This window comes from Pecten maximus, chromosome 4 (genome assembly GCF_902652985.1).
Source record: "Pecten maximus chromosome 4, xPecMax1.1, whole genome shotgun sequence".
In the NCBI taxonomy this organism is placed as follows: Eukaryota; Metazoa; Mollusca; class Bivalvia; order Pectinida; family Pectinidae; genus Pecten; species Pecten maximus.
This window is the reverse complement of record NC_047018.1, coordinates 17,263,502-17,282,479: the sequence shown is the minus strand read 5'-3', so window position 1 is coordinate 17,282,479 and position 18,978 is coordinate 17,263,502. Positions and strand designations below refer to the sequence as shown.

The 18,978-nt window shown below is 39.1% G+C and overlaps 1 protein-coding gene across 1 annotated transcript in view; it reads left to right on the top strand.

Annotated features, from left to right (window-relative positions):
* LOC117325389 (multiple PDZ domain protein-like) overlaps positions 1-18,978 on the top strand; it is a 227,647-nt gene that overhangs the window by 142,918 nt on the left and 65,751 nt on the right. Inside the window, 4 exon segments of the mRNA XM_033881561.1 lie at positions 5,563-5,876; positions 6,421-6,548; positions 7,206-7,316; positions 13,110-13,178. Of these exon segments, the coding sequence (XP_033737452.1) occupies positions 5,563-5,876; positions 6,421-6,548; positions 7,206-7,316; positions 13,110-13,178 (622 nt within the window).

The following is an 18,978-nucleotide window of genomic DNA, read 5'->3' as shown; positions in this document are numbered from 1 at the left end:
TTAGTGACTGGTTAGGAAGAGGGCTTATATAGACATTAGTGACTGGTTAGGGAAAGGGCTTATACAGACATTAGTAACAGGTTAAGGGAGGTTAGGGAGAGGGCTTATTAGCATTAGTAACAGGTTAAGGAAGGTTAGGGAGAAGCCTTATACAGACATTAGTAACAGGTTAAGGAAGGTTAGAGAGAGGGCTTATATAGACATTAGTGACAGGTTAAGGGAGGTTAGGGAGAGGGCTTATACAGACATTGGTAACAGGTTAAGGAAGGTTAGAGAGAGGGCTTATATAGACATTATTAAAAGGTTAAGGGAGGTTAGAGAGAGGGCTTATACAGACATTGGTAACAGGTTAAGGGAGGTTAGGAAGGGGCTTATATAGAAATTAGCTTGTAGCTCAAAACCCATCAATTTCTTTCAATAAAATCTTTGTGAAATGAAGGTTAAAGGTCAATGTAGCCGGAAGGGATGGAAGTTTAGAGCTCAAGTTCAGTACATGTTCTGAAGATGACACAAGGTCACCACATATATTAAAGATTTAATGTTAAGGTCACTGCAGGAATGAAGTCAATGTCACAATATAGACTAAATGTTAAAGACCGATGTCAAGGACGTTTTATAGTTGGACAATAGGACTCAATTTAGTACCAAAAAAAATCATGTTTTAATGACATAATGGCTCAAGTTGTAAGAAATCTTTTTAATCAACTTTCCAGGGGCTAATATTATCTAAATGAAAACAAACTGGCCCTGAATACTTTAGTCATGATTTGTGTCATAAAACCATGATTTTTTCTTAGCAGTTGAGTAGGAACCATTCCCATCAGTTAGACTTGCTCACTGCCTATCGGTATGGGGTATACTGCTAAGCTTCCATCAGGCTCAATTTGTTGCTTCCCTGTCAGTTTTTTGATGGGTACAAATCTGTATTAGCAAATGAGCTTTCACAGGTTCTAACTTCATCTGGTGGTCGTGATGTTTTTTTACAATGGGCTTTTTTTTTGTGATGTTTGAAGTAAAGCAGGGTAAGAGGCATTCAAATAAACATTTTATTGTCTGGTGGCAGGGTGAGGGTTGTAAATAGGTTATTGTCTGGTGGCAGGGTGAGGGTTGTAAATAGGTTATTGTCTGGTGGCAGGGTGAGGGTTGTAAATAGGTTATTGTCTGGTGGCAGGGTGAGGGTTATAAATAGGTTATTGTCTGGTGGCGGGGTGAGGGTTATAAATAGGTTATTGTCTGGTGGCAGGGTGAGGGTTATAAATAGGTTATTGTCTGGTGGCAGGGTGAGGGTTATAAAAAGGTTATTGTCTGGTGGCAGGGTGAGGGTTATAAATAGGTTATTGTCTGGTGGCAGGGTGAGGGTTGTAAATAGGTTATTGTCTGGAAGCAGGGTGAGGGTTATAAATAGGTTATTGTCTGGTGGCAGGGTGAGGGTTATAAATAGGTTATTGTCTGGTGGCAGGGTGAGGGTTGTAAATAGGTTATTGTCTGGTGGCAGGGTGAGGGTTGTAAATAGGTTATTGTCTGTTGGCAGGGTGAAGGTTGTAAATAGGTTATTGTCTGGTGGCAGGGTGAGGGTTGTAAATAGGTTATTGTCTGGTGGCAGGGTGAGGGTTGTAAATAGGTTATTGTCTGGTGGCAGGGTGAGGGTTGTAAATAGGTTATTGTCTGGTGGCAGTGTGAGGGTTGTAAATAGGTTATTGTCTGTTGGCAGGGTGAAGGTTGTAAATAGGTTATTGTATGGTGGCAGGATGAGGGTTGTAAATAGGTTATTGTCTAGGGGCCGGGTTGGGGTTGTAAATAGGTTATTGTCTGTGTGCAGGGTTGGGAATTTGGAAGGTTATTATCCGGGAGTAGGGTTTGGGTATTTGTAGGTTATTATCTAGGAGTAGGGTTGGGGTATTAGTAGGTTATTATCCAGGAGTAGGGTTGGGGTATTAGTAGGTTATTATCTGGGAGTAGGGTTGGGGTATTAGTAGGTTATTATCTAGGAGTAGGGTTGGGATATTAGTAGGTTATTATCTAGGAGTAGGGTTGGGGTATTAGTAGGTTATTATCTAGGAGTAGGGTTGGGGTATTAGTAGGTTATTATCTAGGAGTAGGGTTGGGGTATTAGTAGGTTATTATCTGGGAGTAGGGTTGGGGTATTAGTAGGTTATTATCTTGGGGCCGGGTCGGGGTGTTTATGAGTTACAGTAGGCTTTTATCTTACAATTTTAGTTTTATGATGCTCATGTCTTTGGTAGACAATTAAAATGACATGGAGAATGTATCACACACAATTTCCTTTAATATCATGTTCCTGTTAATTTCATCTTTTTCATGAAAATCTTTTTTCTCTTGATGCTATGTACATATTACTTTCATTTGAAAACATTTTGTACTTTTAATTTTATTCCTTACTGAAAGTTCCAATGTATTTCCCTGAATAAATGAAATGGAAGATGTGTGATTAGACTATTGATATCAGGTGAAAAACCTCAGCAATCTGTTATTAATATATTAATCCCGTATTGAGCCCTCTTACTCAGGAGATGAGATCAAACTTACTGCAGGACAATGTTATAGCATTTGTGGATAATTCTCATTAAAAGCTATGTTTATGAGGGGCATTTGTGGATAATTCTCATTAAAAGCTATGTTTATGAGGGGCATTTGTGGATAATTCTCATAAAAAGCTATGTTTATGAGGGGCATTTGTGGATAATTCTCATTAAAAGCTATGTTTATGAGGGGCATTTGTGGATAATTCTCATTAAAAGCTATGTTTATGAGGGGCATTTGTGGATAATTCTCATAAAAAGCTATATTTATAAGGGGCATTTGTGGATAATTCTCATAAAAAGCTATATTTATAAGGGGCATTTGTGGATAATTCTCATAAAAAGCTATATTTATGAGGGGCATTTGTGGGTAATTCTCATAAAAAGCTATATTTATGAGGGGCATTTGTGGGTAATTCTCATAAAAAGCTATGTTTATGAGGGGCATTTGTGGATAATTCTCAATAAAAGCTATGTTTATGAGGTGTATTTGTGGATAATTCTCATAAAAAGCTATATTTATAAGGGGCATTTGTGGGTAATTCTCATAAAAAGCTATATTTATAAGGGGCATTTGTGGGTAATTCTCATAAAAAGCTATATTTATAAGGGGCATTTGTGGATAATTCTCATAAAAAGCTATATTTATGAGGGGCATTTGTGGATAATTCTCATAAAAAGCTATATTTATAAGGGGCATTTGTGGGTAATTCTCATTAAAAGCTATGTTTATGAGGGGCATTTGTGGATAATTCTCATAAAAAGCTATATTTATAAGGGGCATTTGTGGATAATTCTCATTAAAAGCTATGTTTATGAGGGGCATTTGTGGATAATTCTCATTAAAAGCTATGTTTATGAGGGGCATTTGTGGGTAATTCTCATAAAAAGCTATGTTTATGAGGGGCATTTGTGGATAATTCTCATTAAAAGCTATGTTTATGAGGGGCATTTGTGGATAATTCTCATAAAAAGCTATATTTATGAGGGGCATTTGTGGGTAATTCTCATAAAAAGCTATATTTATGAGGGGCATTTGTGGGTAATTCTCATTAAAAGCTATGTTTATGAGGGGCATTTGTGGATAATTCTCATAAAAAGCTATATTTATGAGGGGCATTTGTGGGTAATTCTCATAAAAAGCTATATTTATGAGGGGCATTTGTGGATAATTCTCATAAAAAGCTATGTTTATGAGGGGCATTTGTGGGTAATTCTCATAAAAAGCTATGTTTATGAGGGGCATTTGTGGATAATTCTCATTAAAAGCTATGTTTATGAGGGGCATTTGTGGGTAATTCTCATAAAAAGCTATGTTTATGAGGGGCATTTGTGGATAATTCTCATTAAAAGCTATGTTTATGAGGGGCATTTGTGGGTAATTCTCATAAAAAGCTATGTTTATGAGGGGCATTTGTGGATAATTCTCATTAAAAGCTATGTTTATGAGGGGCAATTGTGGATAATTCTCATTAAAAGCTATGTTTATGAGGGGCATTTGTGGATAATTCTCATTAAAAGCTATGTTTATGAGGGGCATTTGTGGATAATTCTCATTAAAAGCTATGTTTATGAGAGGTATTTGTGGATAATTCTCATTAAAAGCTATATTTATGAGGGGCATTTGTGGGTAATTCTCATAAAAAGCTATGTTTATGAGGGGCATTTGTGGATAATTCTCATAAAAAGCTATATTTATAAGGGGCATTTGTGGATAATTCTCATAAAAGCTATGTTTATGAGGGGCATTTGTGGATAATTTTCATTAAAAGCTATGTTTATGAGGGGCATTTGTGGGTAATTCTCATAAAAAGCTATGTTTATGAGGGGCATTTGTGGATAATTCTCATTAAAAGCTATGTTTATGAGGGGCATTTGTGGATAATTCTCATAAAAAGCTATATTTATGAGGGGCATTTGTGGGTAATTCTCATAAAAAGCTATGTTTATGAGGGGCATTTGTGGATAATTCTCATAAAAAGCTATATTTATGAGGGGCATTTGTGGATAATTCTCATAAAAAGCTATATTTATGAGGGGCATTTGTGGATAATTCTCATTAAAAGCTATGTTTATGAGGGGCATTTGTGGGTAATTCTCATAAAAAGCTATGTTTATGAGGGGCATTTGTGGGTAATTCTCATTAAAAGCTATGTTTATGAGGGGCATTTGTGGATAATTCTCATAAAAAGCTATATTTATGAGGGGCATTTGTGGATAATTCTCATAAAAAGCTATATTTATGAGGGGCATTTGTGGATAATTCTCATTAAAAGCTATGTTTATGAGGGGCATTTGTGGGTAATTCTCATAAAAAGCTATGTTTATGAGGGGCATTTGTGGGTAATTCTCATAAAAAGCTATATTTATGAGGGGCATTTGTGGTAATTCTCATAAAAAGCTATATTTATGAGGGGCATTTGTGGGTAATTCTCATAAAAAGCTATATTTATGAGGGGCATTTGTGGGTAATTCTCATAAAAAGCAATATTTATGAGGGGCATTTGTGGGTAATTCTCATAAAAAGATATATTTATGAGGGGCATTTGTGGGTAATTAAAAAAAAAGCTATATTTATGAGGGGCATTTGTGGGTAATTCTCATAAAAAGCAATATTTATGAGAGGCATTATATGGGGGGGGGGGGGGGGGGGGGGGGGGGGGGGGTGCATTTTTGGATAATTCTCATAAAAATCAATGTTTATTAGGAAGCTTTTTAAGCATTGGCTTAGCGCTGGATGAGAATGAAATATTGATTCTAAAGAACATAAGTTACTTTAAAGCAATAATTTGAAATTACATCTTCTTTAGTCACAATAAACATGATATATTTGTGAACATTTAAGTAACAGCTATATATTTATTTTACAAAATAAGCCATAGTCATCATGACAATAATTAGTACCATGATTTGTGGCAGTAATGCAAAGACCTTTTAATATGATTGAGAACATCTAATTATGTTAAAAATCACACCTGTCTTCCTTGTTCTAGCGTTATCAGAAATATGTTTATGATTTCAGAGCAAATCTGTCACCACTGGCTAGCAAGTCTGTAACCGACACAAACAATGCAAGTCCAACTATAGCCACAACCCAGCCTACTACCACTCTGGCCACCGCTATCACCACAAACATATCAGGTGTGACAGCCCTCACAGTTGAGGCTACCACACACAGTACCACCAACACCTCACTAGAACCTGCACCAGTGTCACCTCGACAGAAGTCCCTGGCTGCTGATGGGTCTCCAGCCACTGGTAATCAGACATGGGGACCACAGCGCATGGTGGAACTATCACGGGAACCCAATAGGGGACTTGGTATCAGCATAGTGGGTAAGCATCGTCACAGAAAATGAAGACTAATAGGGGCGATTTTTGCAAATAAACCCTTTCTTCTTGAGGATAAACATAGTAATGACCTTGAATTTTGACACATAGATAGGGACTCTGACCTCATATTGTATCAGTATCAGCATAGTTGGTAGGCAATGACCTTGACCTTTGACACACATATATGAGATTCTGACCTGATGTTATCAGTATCAGCATACAATGAAGTTAGTAGACAATGACCTTGACCTTTGACACATATACTGAACTCTGACCTGATGTTATCAGTATCAGCATACAATGAAGTTGTTAGATAATGACCTTGACCCAAAACCTGGATGTTGTATGCACAAACTTATATTGCTTACTTTTATTGAATCAAGATAAAAAAAAAAGCATTTTATTAAGTGATTATATGTATGCAGAATTTGTATGGGTGAATAATGTGTCTGCATAATTTGTATGAATTAAATGGTCACATGTAAAGTTTTGTATGAAGAGGTTATTTATATATGTACATGAAGTGTTTTGATATTCTATTTTTCAGGTGGAAGAGTGGATCTGTTTCATGTCCAGCAGGAAAACACAATCTCAGGAATTTTTATCAAACATGTATTAGACGACAGTCCTGCTGGGAAAAATGGCACTCTCAAAACTGGAGACCGCATTCTAGAGGTATGAACATAGGCAGGTGTCAGATGGATTAGTTTGGTTGCAGGAGTATCAACTATCAATGAATGCTCAACTAAAGGTCAAAGGTCAAAGCAGACATGATAGAAAGAAGAAAGTTGTTTAGAGAGAAGAGAAAAGATATAATCCCAAATAGTCACATCTTATGAATCATACATTGGGGGCAGCAGGTGTAATTATTACGCCTGACTTGCATGTGTCAGATGCATTCATATGCAGTGTGAATGCATGAGTAATAAATATTGTTGAATTTGACTTTGTCTAAATGGCATTTATATTCCCATGCATCCAACTGTGAGTAGTTCAATATTTTTGTTTAATTTTATACCTCACCTGGCCCTAAATGATTAAATTGAAGATTATTGGTATGTAACAATGTAATTTGATATCATAATAAAAGTTATGTCAATACCTTGGCCATCGTATTAATAGCTGATATGAATACCATTTGAATTTGGTAAGGATAAACAGTGGCTGTGCTATTTTATGTAAAAGTAAGGTTATGTGTAATATATTTAATGTACACTTAGTAGCTGTTATTTCCCTTACTAAGTACATCTTCACTCCAGTGATACCTTTGGGATTGTAAGACAATATGGACAATTTTATGCTGGAGATAAAATCAAATTAAATATTCTTTAGGTGGATGGCAAGGACCTTCGAAATGCATCACATGACCAGGCTGTTGAAATAATCAGGAATGCATCGACACCAGTCAAGTTTCTGGTCCAGAGCCTCACTGACCAAGCATGTGTAAGTTTTACAAACTCTTTAGTGTGTACAAGGCATAAAAGTTTAAAAATCCAATCATTTTATAATTCTCATATTTCATATTTTGTCCTGAAAAAATGTCAGGCTGTGTAATGTTTGGTTCACCTGATCCCAGACTATACACTCTTCTGTTAGTACCTTATGTACATAAACATTCCGAAGTTGTATTACAAATTTTTGAGAAAATATCTTATTCTGATTCTCACATACACTGGATAACTCCTGAGATTATCAAATATTACAAAGTTGATTGTCTGCCAACAATACGGTGAATTGTCTGAAGTCACACCAAGTATAAGGTTTCTTCTACATTAAGATCCTCCTACACACTTCCATCTGGGCCAACAAGACTATATATAATTATCATATTAAGCTGATTTGTTTCATAGTTATTGTAAATATAGAAATTGTTTTAGCAATTCTGAAAAAAGTGTGACACATAAATTAAAATGATTTTGTTGTAAAAAGAAAATTTTAAGAAACTTTAAACAGAGCCATAATATGACCGTAACTCTTGACTGAATATTTAGTATTGTTCATACGTCAGTCGTTATAAAAATCACCTTTTTATTGTAATAAAAAATGAACTGCTGTATGAAGAAGGAAATCTCCTATTGTAGTAAGAAATATGTTTTTCTTTTGGGAAATAATATCATTGACCAACTTTTCTCCTGTTGTAAGACGAAATCTTCTGTTGTAATAATTAGAAATCTACTTTTATAAAAGGACATTTACTTTTGTTATAAGAAAGCTGCTGTTGTAATAACAAGAAATCTCCTTTTGTATTAAGAAAACTGCTGTTGTAATAGGAAAACTGTTGTTGTAATAGGAAAACTGTTGTTGTAATAGGAAAACTGTTGTTGTAAAAAGAAATCTACTGTTGTAATAGGAAAACTGTTGTTGTAAAAAGAAATCTACTGTTGTAATAGGAAAACTGTTGTTGTAATAGGAAAACTGTTGTTGTAAAAAGAAATCTACTGTTGTAATAGGAAAACTGCTGTTGTAATAGGAAAACTGCTGTTGTAATAGGAAAACTGCTGTTGTAATAGGAAAACTGTTGTTGTAATAGGAAAACTGTTGTTGTATTAGGAAAACTGTTGTAGTAATAGGAAAACTGTTGTTGTAATAGGAAAACTGCTGTTGTAATAGGAAAACTGTTGTTGTAATAGGAAAACTGTTGTTGTAATAGGAAAACTGCTGTTGTAATAGGAAAACTATTGTTGTAATAGGAAAACTGCTGTTGTAATAGGAAAACTGCTGTTGTAATAGGAAAACTGTTGTTGTAATAGGAAAACTGCTGTTGTAATAGGAAAACTGCTGTTGTAATAGGAAAACTGTTGTTGTAATAGGAAAACTGTTGTTGTAATAGGAAAACTGCTGTTGTAATAGGAAAACTGTTGTTGTAATAGGAAAACTGTTGTTGTAATAGGAAAACTGCTGTTGTAATAGGAAAACTGCTGTTGTAATAGGAAAACTGCTGTTGTAATAGGAAAACTGTTGTTGTAATAGGAAAACTGCTGTTGTAATAGGAAAACTGTTGTTGTAATAGGAAATCTGCTGTTGTAATAGGAAAACTGCTGTTGTAATAGGAAAACTGTTGTTGTAATAGGAAAACTGCTGTTGTAATAGGAAAACTGTTGTTGTAATAGGAAAACTGCTGTTGTAATAGGAAAACTGTTGTTGTAATAGGAAAACTGCTGTTGTAATAGGAAAACTGCTGTTGTAATAGGAAAACTGCTGTTGTAATAGGAAAACTGTTGTTGTAATAGGAAAACTGCTGTTGTAATAGGAAAACTGCTGTTGTAATAGGAAAACTGTTGTTGTAATAGGAAAACTGCTGTGTAATAGGAAAACTGCTGTTGTAATAGGAAAACTGTTGTTGTAATAGGAAAACTGCTGTTGTAATAGGAAATCTGCTGTTGTAATAGGAAAACTGCTGTTGTAATAGGAAAACTGTTGTTGTAATAGGAAAACTGCTGTTGTAATAGGAAAACTGCTGTTGTAATAGGAAAGCTGCTGTTGTAATAGGAAAACTGCTGTTGTAATAGAAATAAATCTGCAGTGTCGACAATTTGAACAAACACACAGAGATATTCTGGCTAGGCTGAGCCTGCACATTCCTCCATGTGTTGGTTATATTTCCACATGCACGATAATCAATATTGATTTTGTGTGAGGTTGCTTAAACATAGTTTTACTGGGTGATATGGTGTCTTGAAATTTGATTAAGTTTTTACACATCGAGTGGAAATTCAAAGTAACACCAACAATTTATTTTATGATTAAGTTTTTTATCAGAAAAAATACAGACATTTCGATGGAGTTTAACCGAGGGAACCCTCTCAAATTATCTCAAAAGGGTTTCACCTAAACAACAAATTATGTCAATAGGGTTTCACCTAAACAACAAATTATCTCTATTGGGTTTCATCAAAATAACAAATTATCCCAATAGGGTTTCACCCAAATAACAAGAAGTCAATGTGCAATATGTTCTGTTATATATGTTAAGAGCAATGGGGAAACCTTCTTATTGGTCAGTTATTTGTAGTTATTTAAAGCTGCATGTATACTCACAAATGTCCAGGAATTTCCCAATCTTTTGTATAAAAATGTTGACCCAACCACCAAGCTCTTCCATCAGTAAAACATATAATTCAAAGTTAAATATTCAATTACAGTGATATCGCAACTGATCACATGGTGATATTTGATCTCACGCCTCATCTGTCTCACTGGTTTATAAACGATATGGCAGATATTACACACTTGTGATGTCACAGCTAAATAGGTCATTATCTAGGACGTATAATGTGTAAAGGTGTAAATTCCATGAAATCACTAATGATATCTTGAAATATTTTCACATAATTTTTTCACAGCACTTTGGTTTATAACTTTATCAAACACTAAATTAGTAACCATAACAAAAAATCATTCAGGGTAAATTGTGTTTAAAGATCTATCATTAAATGAAATATGTCCTAATTTAACCTAACATGGTACTACCGCCCCCGGTATATGTCCTACTTTAACCTAACATGGTACTACTGCCCCCGGTATATGTCCTACTTTAACCTAACATGGTACTACCGCCCCCGGTATATGTCCTACTTTAACCTAACATGGTACTAACGCCCCTCGGTATATGTCCTACTTTAACCTAACATGGTACTACTGCCCCCGGTATATGTCCTACTTTAACCTAACATGGTACTACTGCCCCCGGTATATGTCCTACTTTAACCTAACATGGTACTACCGTCCCCGGTATATGTCCTACTTTAACCTAACATGGTACTACTGCCCCCGGTATATGTCCTACTTTAACCTAACATGGTACAACCGCCCCCGGTATATGTCCTACTTTAACCTAACCTGATACTACTGCCCCCGTATATGTCCTACTTTAACCTAACATGGTACTACTGCCCCCGGTATATGTCCTACTTTAACCTAACATGGTACTACTGCCCCCGGGATATGTCCTACTTTAACCTAACATGGTACTACTGCCCCCGGTATATGTCCTACTTTAACCTAACATGGTACTACCGCCCCCGGTATATGTCCTATTTTAACCTAACATGGTACAACCGCCCCCGGTATATGTCCTACTTTAACCTAACCTGATACTACCTCCCCCGGTATATGTCCTACTTTAACCTAACATTGTACTACCGCCCCCGGTATATGTCCTACTTTAACCTAACATGGTACTAACGCCCTCGGTATATGTCCTACTTTAACCTAACATGGTACTACTGCCCCCGGTATATGTCCTACTTTAACCTAACATGGTACTACCGTCCCTGGTATATGTCCTACTTTAACCTAACATGGTACTACCGTCCCTGGTATATGTCCTACTTTAACCTAACCTGATACTACTGCCCCCGGTATATGTCCTACTTTAACCTAACATGGTACTACTGCCCCCGGTATATGTCCTACTTTAACCTAACATGGTACTACCGCCCCCCGGTATATGTCCTACTTTAACCTAACATGGTACTACCGCCCCCGTATATGTCCTACTTTAACCTAACATTGTACTACTGCCCCCGGTATATGTCCTACTTTAACCTAACCTGATACTACTGCCCCCGGTATATGTCCTACTTTAACCTAACATGGTACTACCGCCCCCGGTATATGTCCTACTTTAACCTAACATGGTACTACCGCCCCCGGTATATGTCCTACTTTAACCTAACCTGATACTACTGCCCCCGGTATATGTCCTACTTTAACCTAACCTGATACTACTGCCCCCGGTATATGTCCTACTTTAACCTAACATGGTACTACCGCCCCCGGTATATGTCCTACTTTAACCTAACCTGATACTACTGCCCCCGGTATATGTCCTACTTTAACCTAACATGGTACTACCGCCCCCGTATATGTCCTACTTTAACCTAACATTGTACTACTGCCCCCGGTATATGTCCTACTTTAACCTAACCTGATACTACCACCCCCGTATATGTCCTACTTTAACCTAACCTGATACTACTGCCCCCGGTATATGTCCTACTTTAACCTAACATGGTACTACCGCCCCCCGGTATATGTCCTACTTTAACCTAACATGGTACTACCGCCCCCGTATATGTCCTACTTTAACCTAACATGGTACTACCGCCCCCCGGTATATGTCCTACTTTAACCTAACATGGTACTACCGCCCCCGGTATATGTCCTACTTTAACCTAACATGGTACTACCGCCCCCGGTATATGTCCTACTTTAACCTAACATGGTACTACCGCCCCCGTATATGTCCTACTTTAACCTAACATGGTACTACTGCCCCCGGTATATGTCCTACTTTAACCTAACATGGTACTACCGTCCCTGGTATATGTCCTACTTTAACCTAACCTGATACTACCGCCCCCCGTATATGTCCTACTTTAACCTAACCTGATACTACTGCCCCCGGTATATGTCCTACTTTAACCTAACATGGTACTACCGCCCCCGGTATATGTCCTACTTTAACCTAACATGGTACTACCGCCCCCGGTATATGTCCTACTTTAACCTAACATGGTACTACCGTCCCTGGTATATGTCCTACTTTAACCTAACCTGATACTACCGCCCCCCGTATATGTCCTACTTTAACCTAACCTGATACTACTGCCCCCGGTATATGTCCTACTTTAACCTAACCTGATACTACTGCCCCCGGTATATGTCCTACTTTAACCTAACATGGTACTACCGCCCCCGGTATATGTCCTACTTTAACCTAACATGGTACTACTGCCCCCGTATATGTCCTACTTTAACCTAACATAGTACTACGGCCCCCGGTATATGTCCTACTTTAACCTAACATGGTACTACCGCCCCCGGTATATGTCCTACTTTAACCTAACATGGTACTATCGCCCCCAGTATATAGCTACAACAATTGGAGGTTGGGATCTGTTGTTGTTGTTGTTTTAGGGTAAAAAACACTTGACAAAGCAGAACAGCTGAGACATACAATTACATGTAATGTTTGCTATAGAAAAAGATCAAATGTAAAGATCACTATTACTATCAGAAGAACATTAAATTCATCTCTTGTTGTTATAACAACAAAGTACTCATTATTACAGCAGACAGCAAACCAAACATTGATAGAAATAGATACACAACAATTATAAACAAACAAATAATACTTGACTTGTGCTAAACAAAATTCCATTTTGGTTCTTAACTGATTTTGGTAAATATATTACAAAATTTGAATTTTGAAACTTCTGTTTGTTTTTGCAGCCAACCGATTTGGAAATCGACACCAAGTCGGTGCAATCATATGAAGAGGCTCTCTCATTACCACCACAAGTATGTCATTTCTCTTTTGATGTCACATTGTTAATGTCTGCATAATGTCACTAGAGATCATGTGTTGATGTCTGGTGTCACTAGAGCTTGTGTTGATGTCTGGTGTCACTAGAGATCCTGTGTTGATGTCTGGTGTCAATAGAGATCCTGTGTTGATGTCTGGTGTCACTAGATATCCTGTGTTGATGTCTGGTGTCAATAGAGATCCTGTGTTGATGTCTGGTGTCACTAGAGCTTGTGTTGATGTCTGGTGTCACTAGAGCTTGTGTTGATGTCTGGTGTCACTAGAGCTTGTGTTGATGTCTGGTGTCACTAGAGATCCTGTGTTGATGTCTGGTGTCACTAGAGATCCTGTGTTGATGTCTGGTGTCACTAGAGATCCTGTGTTGATGTCTGGTGTCACTAGAGATCCTGTGTTGATGTCTGGTGTCAATAGAGCTTGTGTTGATGTCTGGTGTCACTAGATATCATTTGTTGATGTCTGATGTCCCTAGATATCCTGTGTTGATGTCTGATGTCACTAGATATCCTGTGTTGATGTCTGGTGTCACTAGAGCTTGTATTGATGTCTGGTGTCAATAGAGATTCTGTGTTGATGTCTGATGTCACAAGATATCATGTCTTGATGTCTGATGTCAGTAGATATCCTTTGTTGATGTCTGGTGTTACTTGCTGTCAGGTATTTGGTTGTCACTAGACTGTGTGGTATTTGGTTGTCACTAGACTGTGTGGTATGTGGTTGTCACTAAACTGTGTGTGGTATGTGGTTGTCACTAGACTGTGTGGTATGTGGTTGTCACTAGACTGTGTGTAATATGTGGTTGTCACTAGACTGTGTGGTGTGTGGTTGTCACTAGACTGTGTGGTATGTTGTTGTCACTAGACTGTGTGGTATGTTGTTGTCACTAGACTGTGTGTGGTATGTGGTTGTCACTAGACTGTGTGGTATGTGGTTGTCACTAGACTGTGTGTGGTATGTTGTTGTCACTAGACTGTGTGTGGTATGTTGTTGTCACTAGACTGTGTGTGGTATGTGGTTGTCACTAGACTGTGTGGTATGTGGTTGTCACTAGACTGTGTGTGGTATGTGGTTGTCACTAGACTGTTTGTTGTATGTGGTTGTCACCAGACTGTGTGGTATGTGGTTGTCACTAGACTGTGTGTGGTATGTGGTTGTCACTAGACTGTGTGGTATGTGGTTGTCACTAGACTGTGTGGTATGTGGTTGTCACTATAGATCAGTGTTGATATCTGATTGTCATTGTGTGTGGTATGTGGTTGTCACTGGACTGTGTGTGATATGTGGTTGTCACCAAACTGTGGTATGTGGTTGTCACTATAGACTGTGTGTGGTATGTGGTTGTCACTAGCCTGTGTGGTGTGTGATTGTCACTAGACTGTGTGGTGTGTGGTTGTCACTAGACTGTGTGGTATGTGGTTGTCACTAGACTGTGTTTAGTATGTGGTTGTCACTAGACTGTGTGGTATGTGGTTGTCACTAGACTGTGTGGTGTGTGGTTGTCACTAGACTGTGAGGTATGTGGTTGTCACTAGACTGTGTGGTATGTTGTTGTCACTAGACTGTGTGGTGTGTGGTTGTCATTAGACTGTGTGTGGTATGTGGTTGTCACCAGACCGTGTGGTATGTGGTTGTCACTAGACTGGGTGTGGTATGTGGTTGTCACTAGACTGTGTGGTATGTGGTTGTCACTAGACTGTGTGGTATTTGATTGTCACTAGACTGTATGGTATGTGGTTGTCACTAGACTGTGTGTGGTATGTGGTTGTCACTAGACTGTGTGGTATGTGGTGGTCACTAGACTGTGTGGTATGTGGTTGTCACTAGACTGTGTGGTATGTGGTTGTCACTAGACTGTGTGGTGTTTGGTTGTCACTAGACTGTGAGGTATGTGGTTGTCACTAGACTGTGTGGTATGTTGTTGTCACTAGACTGTGTGGTGTGTGGTTGTCATTAGACTGTGTGTGGTATGTGGTTGTCACCAGACCGTGTGGTATGTGGTTGTCACTAGACTGGGTGTGGTATGTGGTTGTCACTAGACTGTGTGGTGTGTGGTTGTCATTAGACTGTGTGTGGTATGTGGTTGTCACTAGACTGTGTGAGGTATGTGGTTGTCACTAGACTGTGTGGTGTGTGGTTGTCACTAGACTGTTTGTGGTATGTGGTTGTCACTAGACTGTGTGGTATGTGGTTGGCACTAGACTGTGTGGTATGTGGTTGTCACTAGACTGTGTGGTATGTTGTTGTCACTAGACTATGTGGTGTGTGGTTGTCTTTAGACTGGTATGTGGTTGTCACTAGACTGTGTGGTATGTGGTTGTCACTAGACTGTGTGGTATGTGGTTGTCACTAGACTGTGTGGTGTGTGGTTGTCACTAGACTGTGTGGTGTGTGGTTGTCATTAGACTGTGTGTGGTATGTGGTTGTCACTAGACTGTGTGGTATGTGGTTGTCACTAGACTGTGTGGTGTGTGGTTGTCACTAGACTGTGTGGTGTGTGGTTGTCATTAGACTGTGTGGTGTGTGGTTGTCATTAGACTGTGTGTGGTATGTGGTTGTCACTAGACTGTGAGGTGTGTGGTTGTCACTAGACTGTGTGGTGTGTGGTTGTCATTAGACTGTGTGTGGTATGTGGTTGTCACTAAACTGTGTGTGGTATGTGGTTGTCACTAAACTGTGTGTGGTATGTTGTTGTCACTAGACTGTGTGGTGTGTGGTTGTCATTAGACTGTGTGTGGTATGTGGTTGTCACTAGACCGTGTGGTATGTGGTTGTCACTAGACTGTGGTATTTGGTTGTCACTAGACTGTGTGGTGTGTGGTTGTCACTAGACCGTGTGTGGTATGTGGTTGTCACTAGACTGTGTGGTGTGTGGTTGTCATTAGACTGTGTGTGGTATGTTGTTGTCACTAAGCTCTGTTATGTGGTTGTCATTAGACTGTGTGTGGTATATTGTTGTCACTAGACTGTGTGTGGTATGTGGTTGTCACTAGACTATGGTATGTTGTTGTCACTAGACTGTGTGTGGTATGTGGTTGTCACTAGACTGTGTGGTATGTTGTTGTCACTAGACTGTGTGGTATGTTGTTGTCACTAGACTATGGTGTGTTGTTGTCACTAGACTGTGTGTGGTATGTGGTTGTCACTAGACTGTGTCTGGTATGTGGTTGTTCATTATAGTCCTGGCCACTGGGGATCTCCTTGTAATATATTGACAATGACAGCCTTCTCCATCTTCCTGGTCCTCCATTGATTTCCTGTTTTTTGTAGACTCCCAGACTGTGCAAGAAAGTTAATTGATTGGGCTGGAATGTAGACAAATGAACAGACATAATGAGATTATGGTGATAAATACGCCATAGAATTGAGTTACTTGTAACGACATTAACATTGTAACCTGTCTAAGTGGCTCTCATCTGGATTGTCATAGGAAAGATTAACATTACTGGTACAGCCACTGTTGTGTGTCGACCTGTATACTACTGTCATAGGGAGGTTAACATTACTGGTACAGTCACTGTTGTCTGTCGACCTGTATACTACTGTCATAGGGAGGTTAACATTACTGGTACAGCCACTGTTGTCTGTCGACCTGTATACTACTGTCATAGGGAGGTTAACATTACTGGTACAGTCACTGTTGTCTGTCGACCTGTATACTACTGTCATAGGGAGGTTAACATTACTGGTACAGTCACTGTTGTCTGTCGACCTGTATACTACTGTCATAGGGAGGTTAACATTACTGGTACAGCCACTGTTGTCTGTCGACCTGTATACTACTGTCATAGGGAGGTTAACATTACTGGTACAGTCACTGTTGTCTGTCGACCTGTATACTACTGTCATAGGGAGGTTAACATGACTGGTACAGTCAATGTTGTCTGTCGACCTGTATACTACTGTCATAGGGAGGTTAACATTACTGGTACAGTCACGGTTGTCAGTCGACCTGTATACTACTGTCATAGGGAGGTTAACATTACTGGTACAGCCACTGTTGTCTGTCGACCTGTATACTACTGTCATAGGGAGGTTAACATTACTGGTACAGTCACTGTTGTCTGTCAACCTGTATACTACTGTCATAGGGAGGTTAACATTACTGGTACAGCCACTGTTGTCTGTCGACCTGTATACTACTGTCATAGGGAGGTTAACATTACTGGTACAGTCACTGTTGTCTGTCGACCTGTATACTACTGTCATAGGGAGGTTAACATTACTGGTACAGCCACTGTTGTCTGTCGACCTGTATACTACTGTCATAGGGAGGTTAACATTACTGGTACAGTCACTGTTGTCTGTCGACCTGTATACTACTGTCATAGGGAGGTTAACATTACTGGTACAGCCACTGTTGTCTGTCGACCTGTATACTACTGTCATAGGGAGGTTAACATTACTGGTACAGTCACTGTTGTCTGTCGACCTGTATACTACTGTCATAGGGAGGTTAACATTACTGGTACAGCCACTGTTGTCTGTCGACCTGTATACTACTGTCATAGGGAGGTTAACATTACTGGTACAGCCACTGTTGTCTGTCGACCTGTATACTACTGTCATAGGGAGGTTAACATTACTGGTACAGCCACTGTTGTCTGTCGACCTGTATACTACAGTCATAGGGAGGTTAACATTACTGGTACAGCCACTGTTGTCTGTCGACCTGTATACTACTGTCATAGGGAGGTTAACATTACTGGTACAGTCACTGTTGTCTGTCGACCTGTATACTACTGTCATAGGGAGGTTAACATTACTGGTACAGTCACTGTTGTCTGTCGACCTGTATACTACTGTCATAGGGAGGTTAACATTACTGGTACAGCCACTGTTGTCTGCCGACCTGTATACTACTGTCATAGGGAGGTTAACATTACTGGTACAGTCACTGTTGTCTGTCGACCTGTATACTACTGTCATAGGGAGGTTAACATTACTGGTACAGTCACTGTTGTCTGTCGACCTGTATACTACTGTCATAGGGAGGTTAACATTACTGGTACAGCCACTGTTGTCTGTCGACCTGTATACTACTGTCATAGGGAGGTTAACATTACTGGTACAGTCACTGTTGTCTGTCGACCTGTATACTACTGTCATAGGGAGGTTAACATTACTGGTACAGCCACTGTTGTCTGTCGACCTGTATACTACTGTCATAGGGAGGTTAACATTACTGGTACAGCCACTGTTGTCTGTCGACCTGTATACTACTGTCATAGGGAGGTTAACATTACTGGTACAGCCACTGTTGTCTGTCGACCTGTATACTACTGTCATAGGGAGGTTAACATTACTGGTACAGTCACTGTTGTCTGTCGACCTGTATACTACTGTCATAGGGAGGTTAACATTACTGGTACAGCCACTGTTGTCTGTCGACCTGTATACTACTGTCATAGGGAGGTTAACATTACTGGTACAGCCACTGTTGTCTGTCGACCTGTATACTACTGTCATAGGGAGGTTAACATTACTGGTACAGTCACTGTTGTCTGTCGACCTGTATACTACTGTCATAGGGAGGTTAACATTACTGGTACAGCCACTGTTGTCTGTCGACCTGTATACTACTGTCATATGGAGGTTAACATTACTGGTACAGTCACTGTTGTCTGTCGACCTGTATACTACTGTCATATGGAGGTTAACATTACTGGTACAGCCACTGTTGTCTGTCGACCTGTATACTACTGTCATAGGGAGGTTAACATTACTGGTACAGTCACTGTTGTCTGTCGACCTGTATACTACTGTCATAGGGAGGTTAAC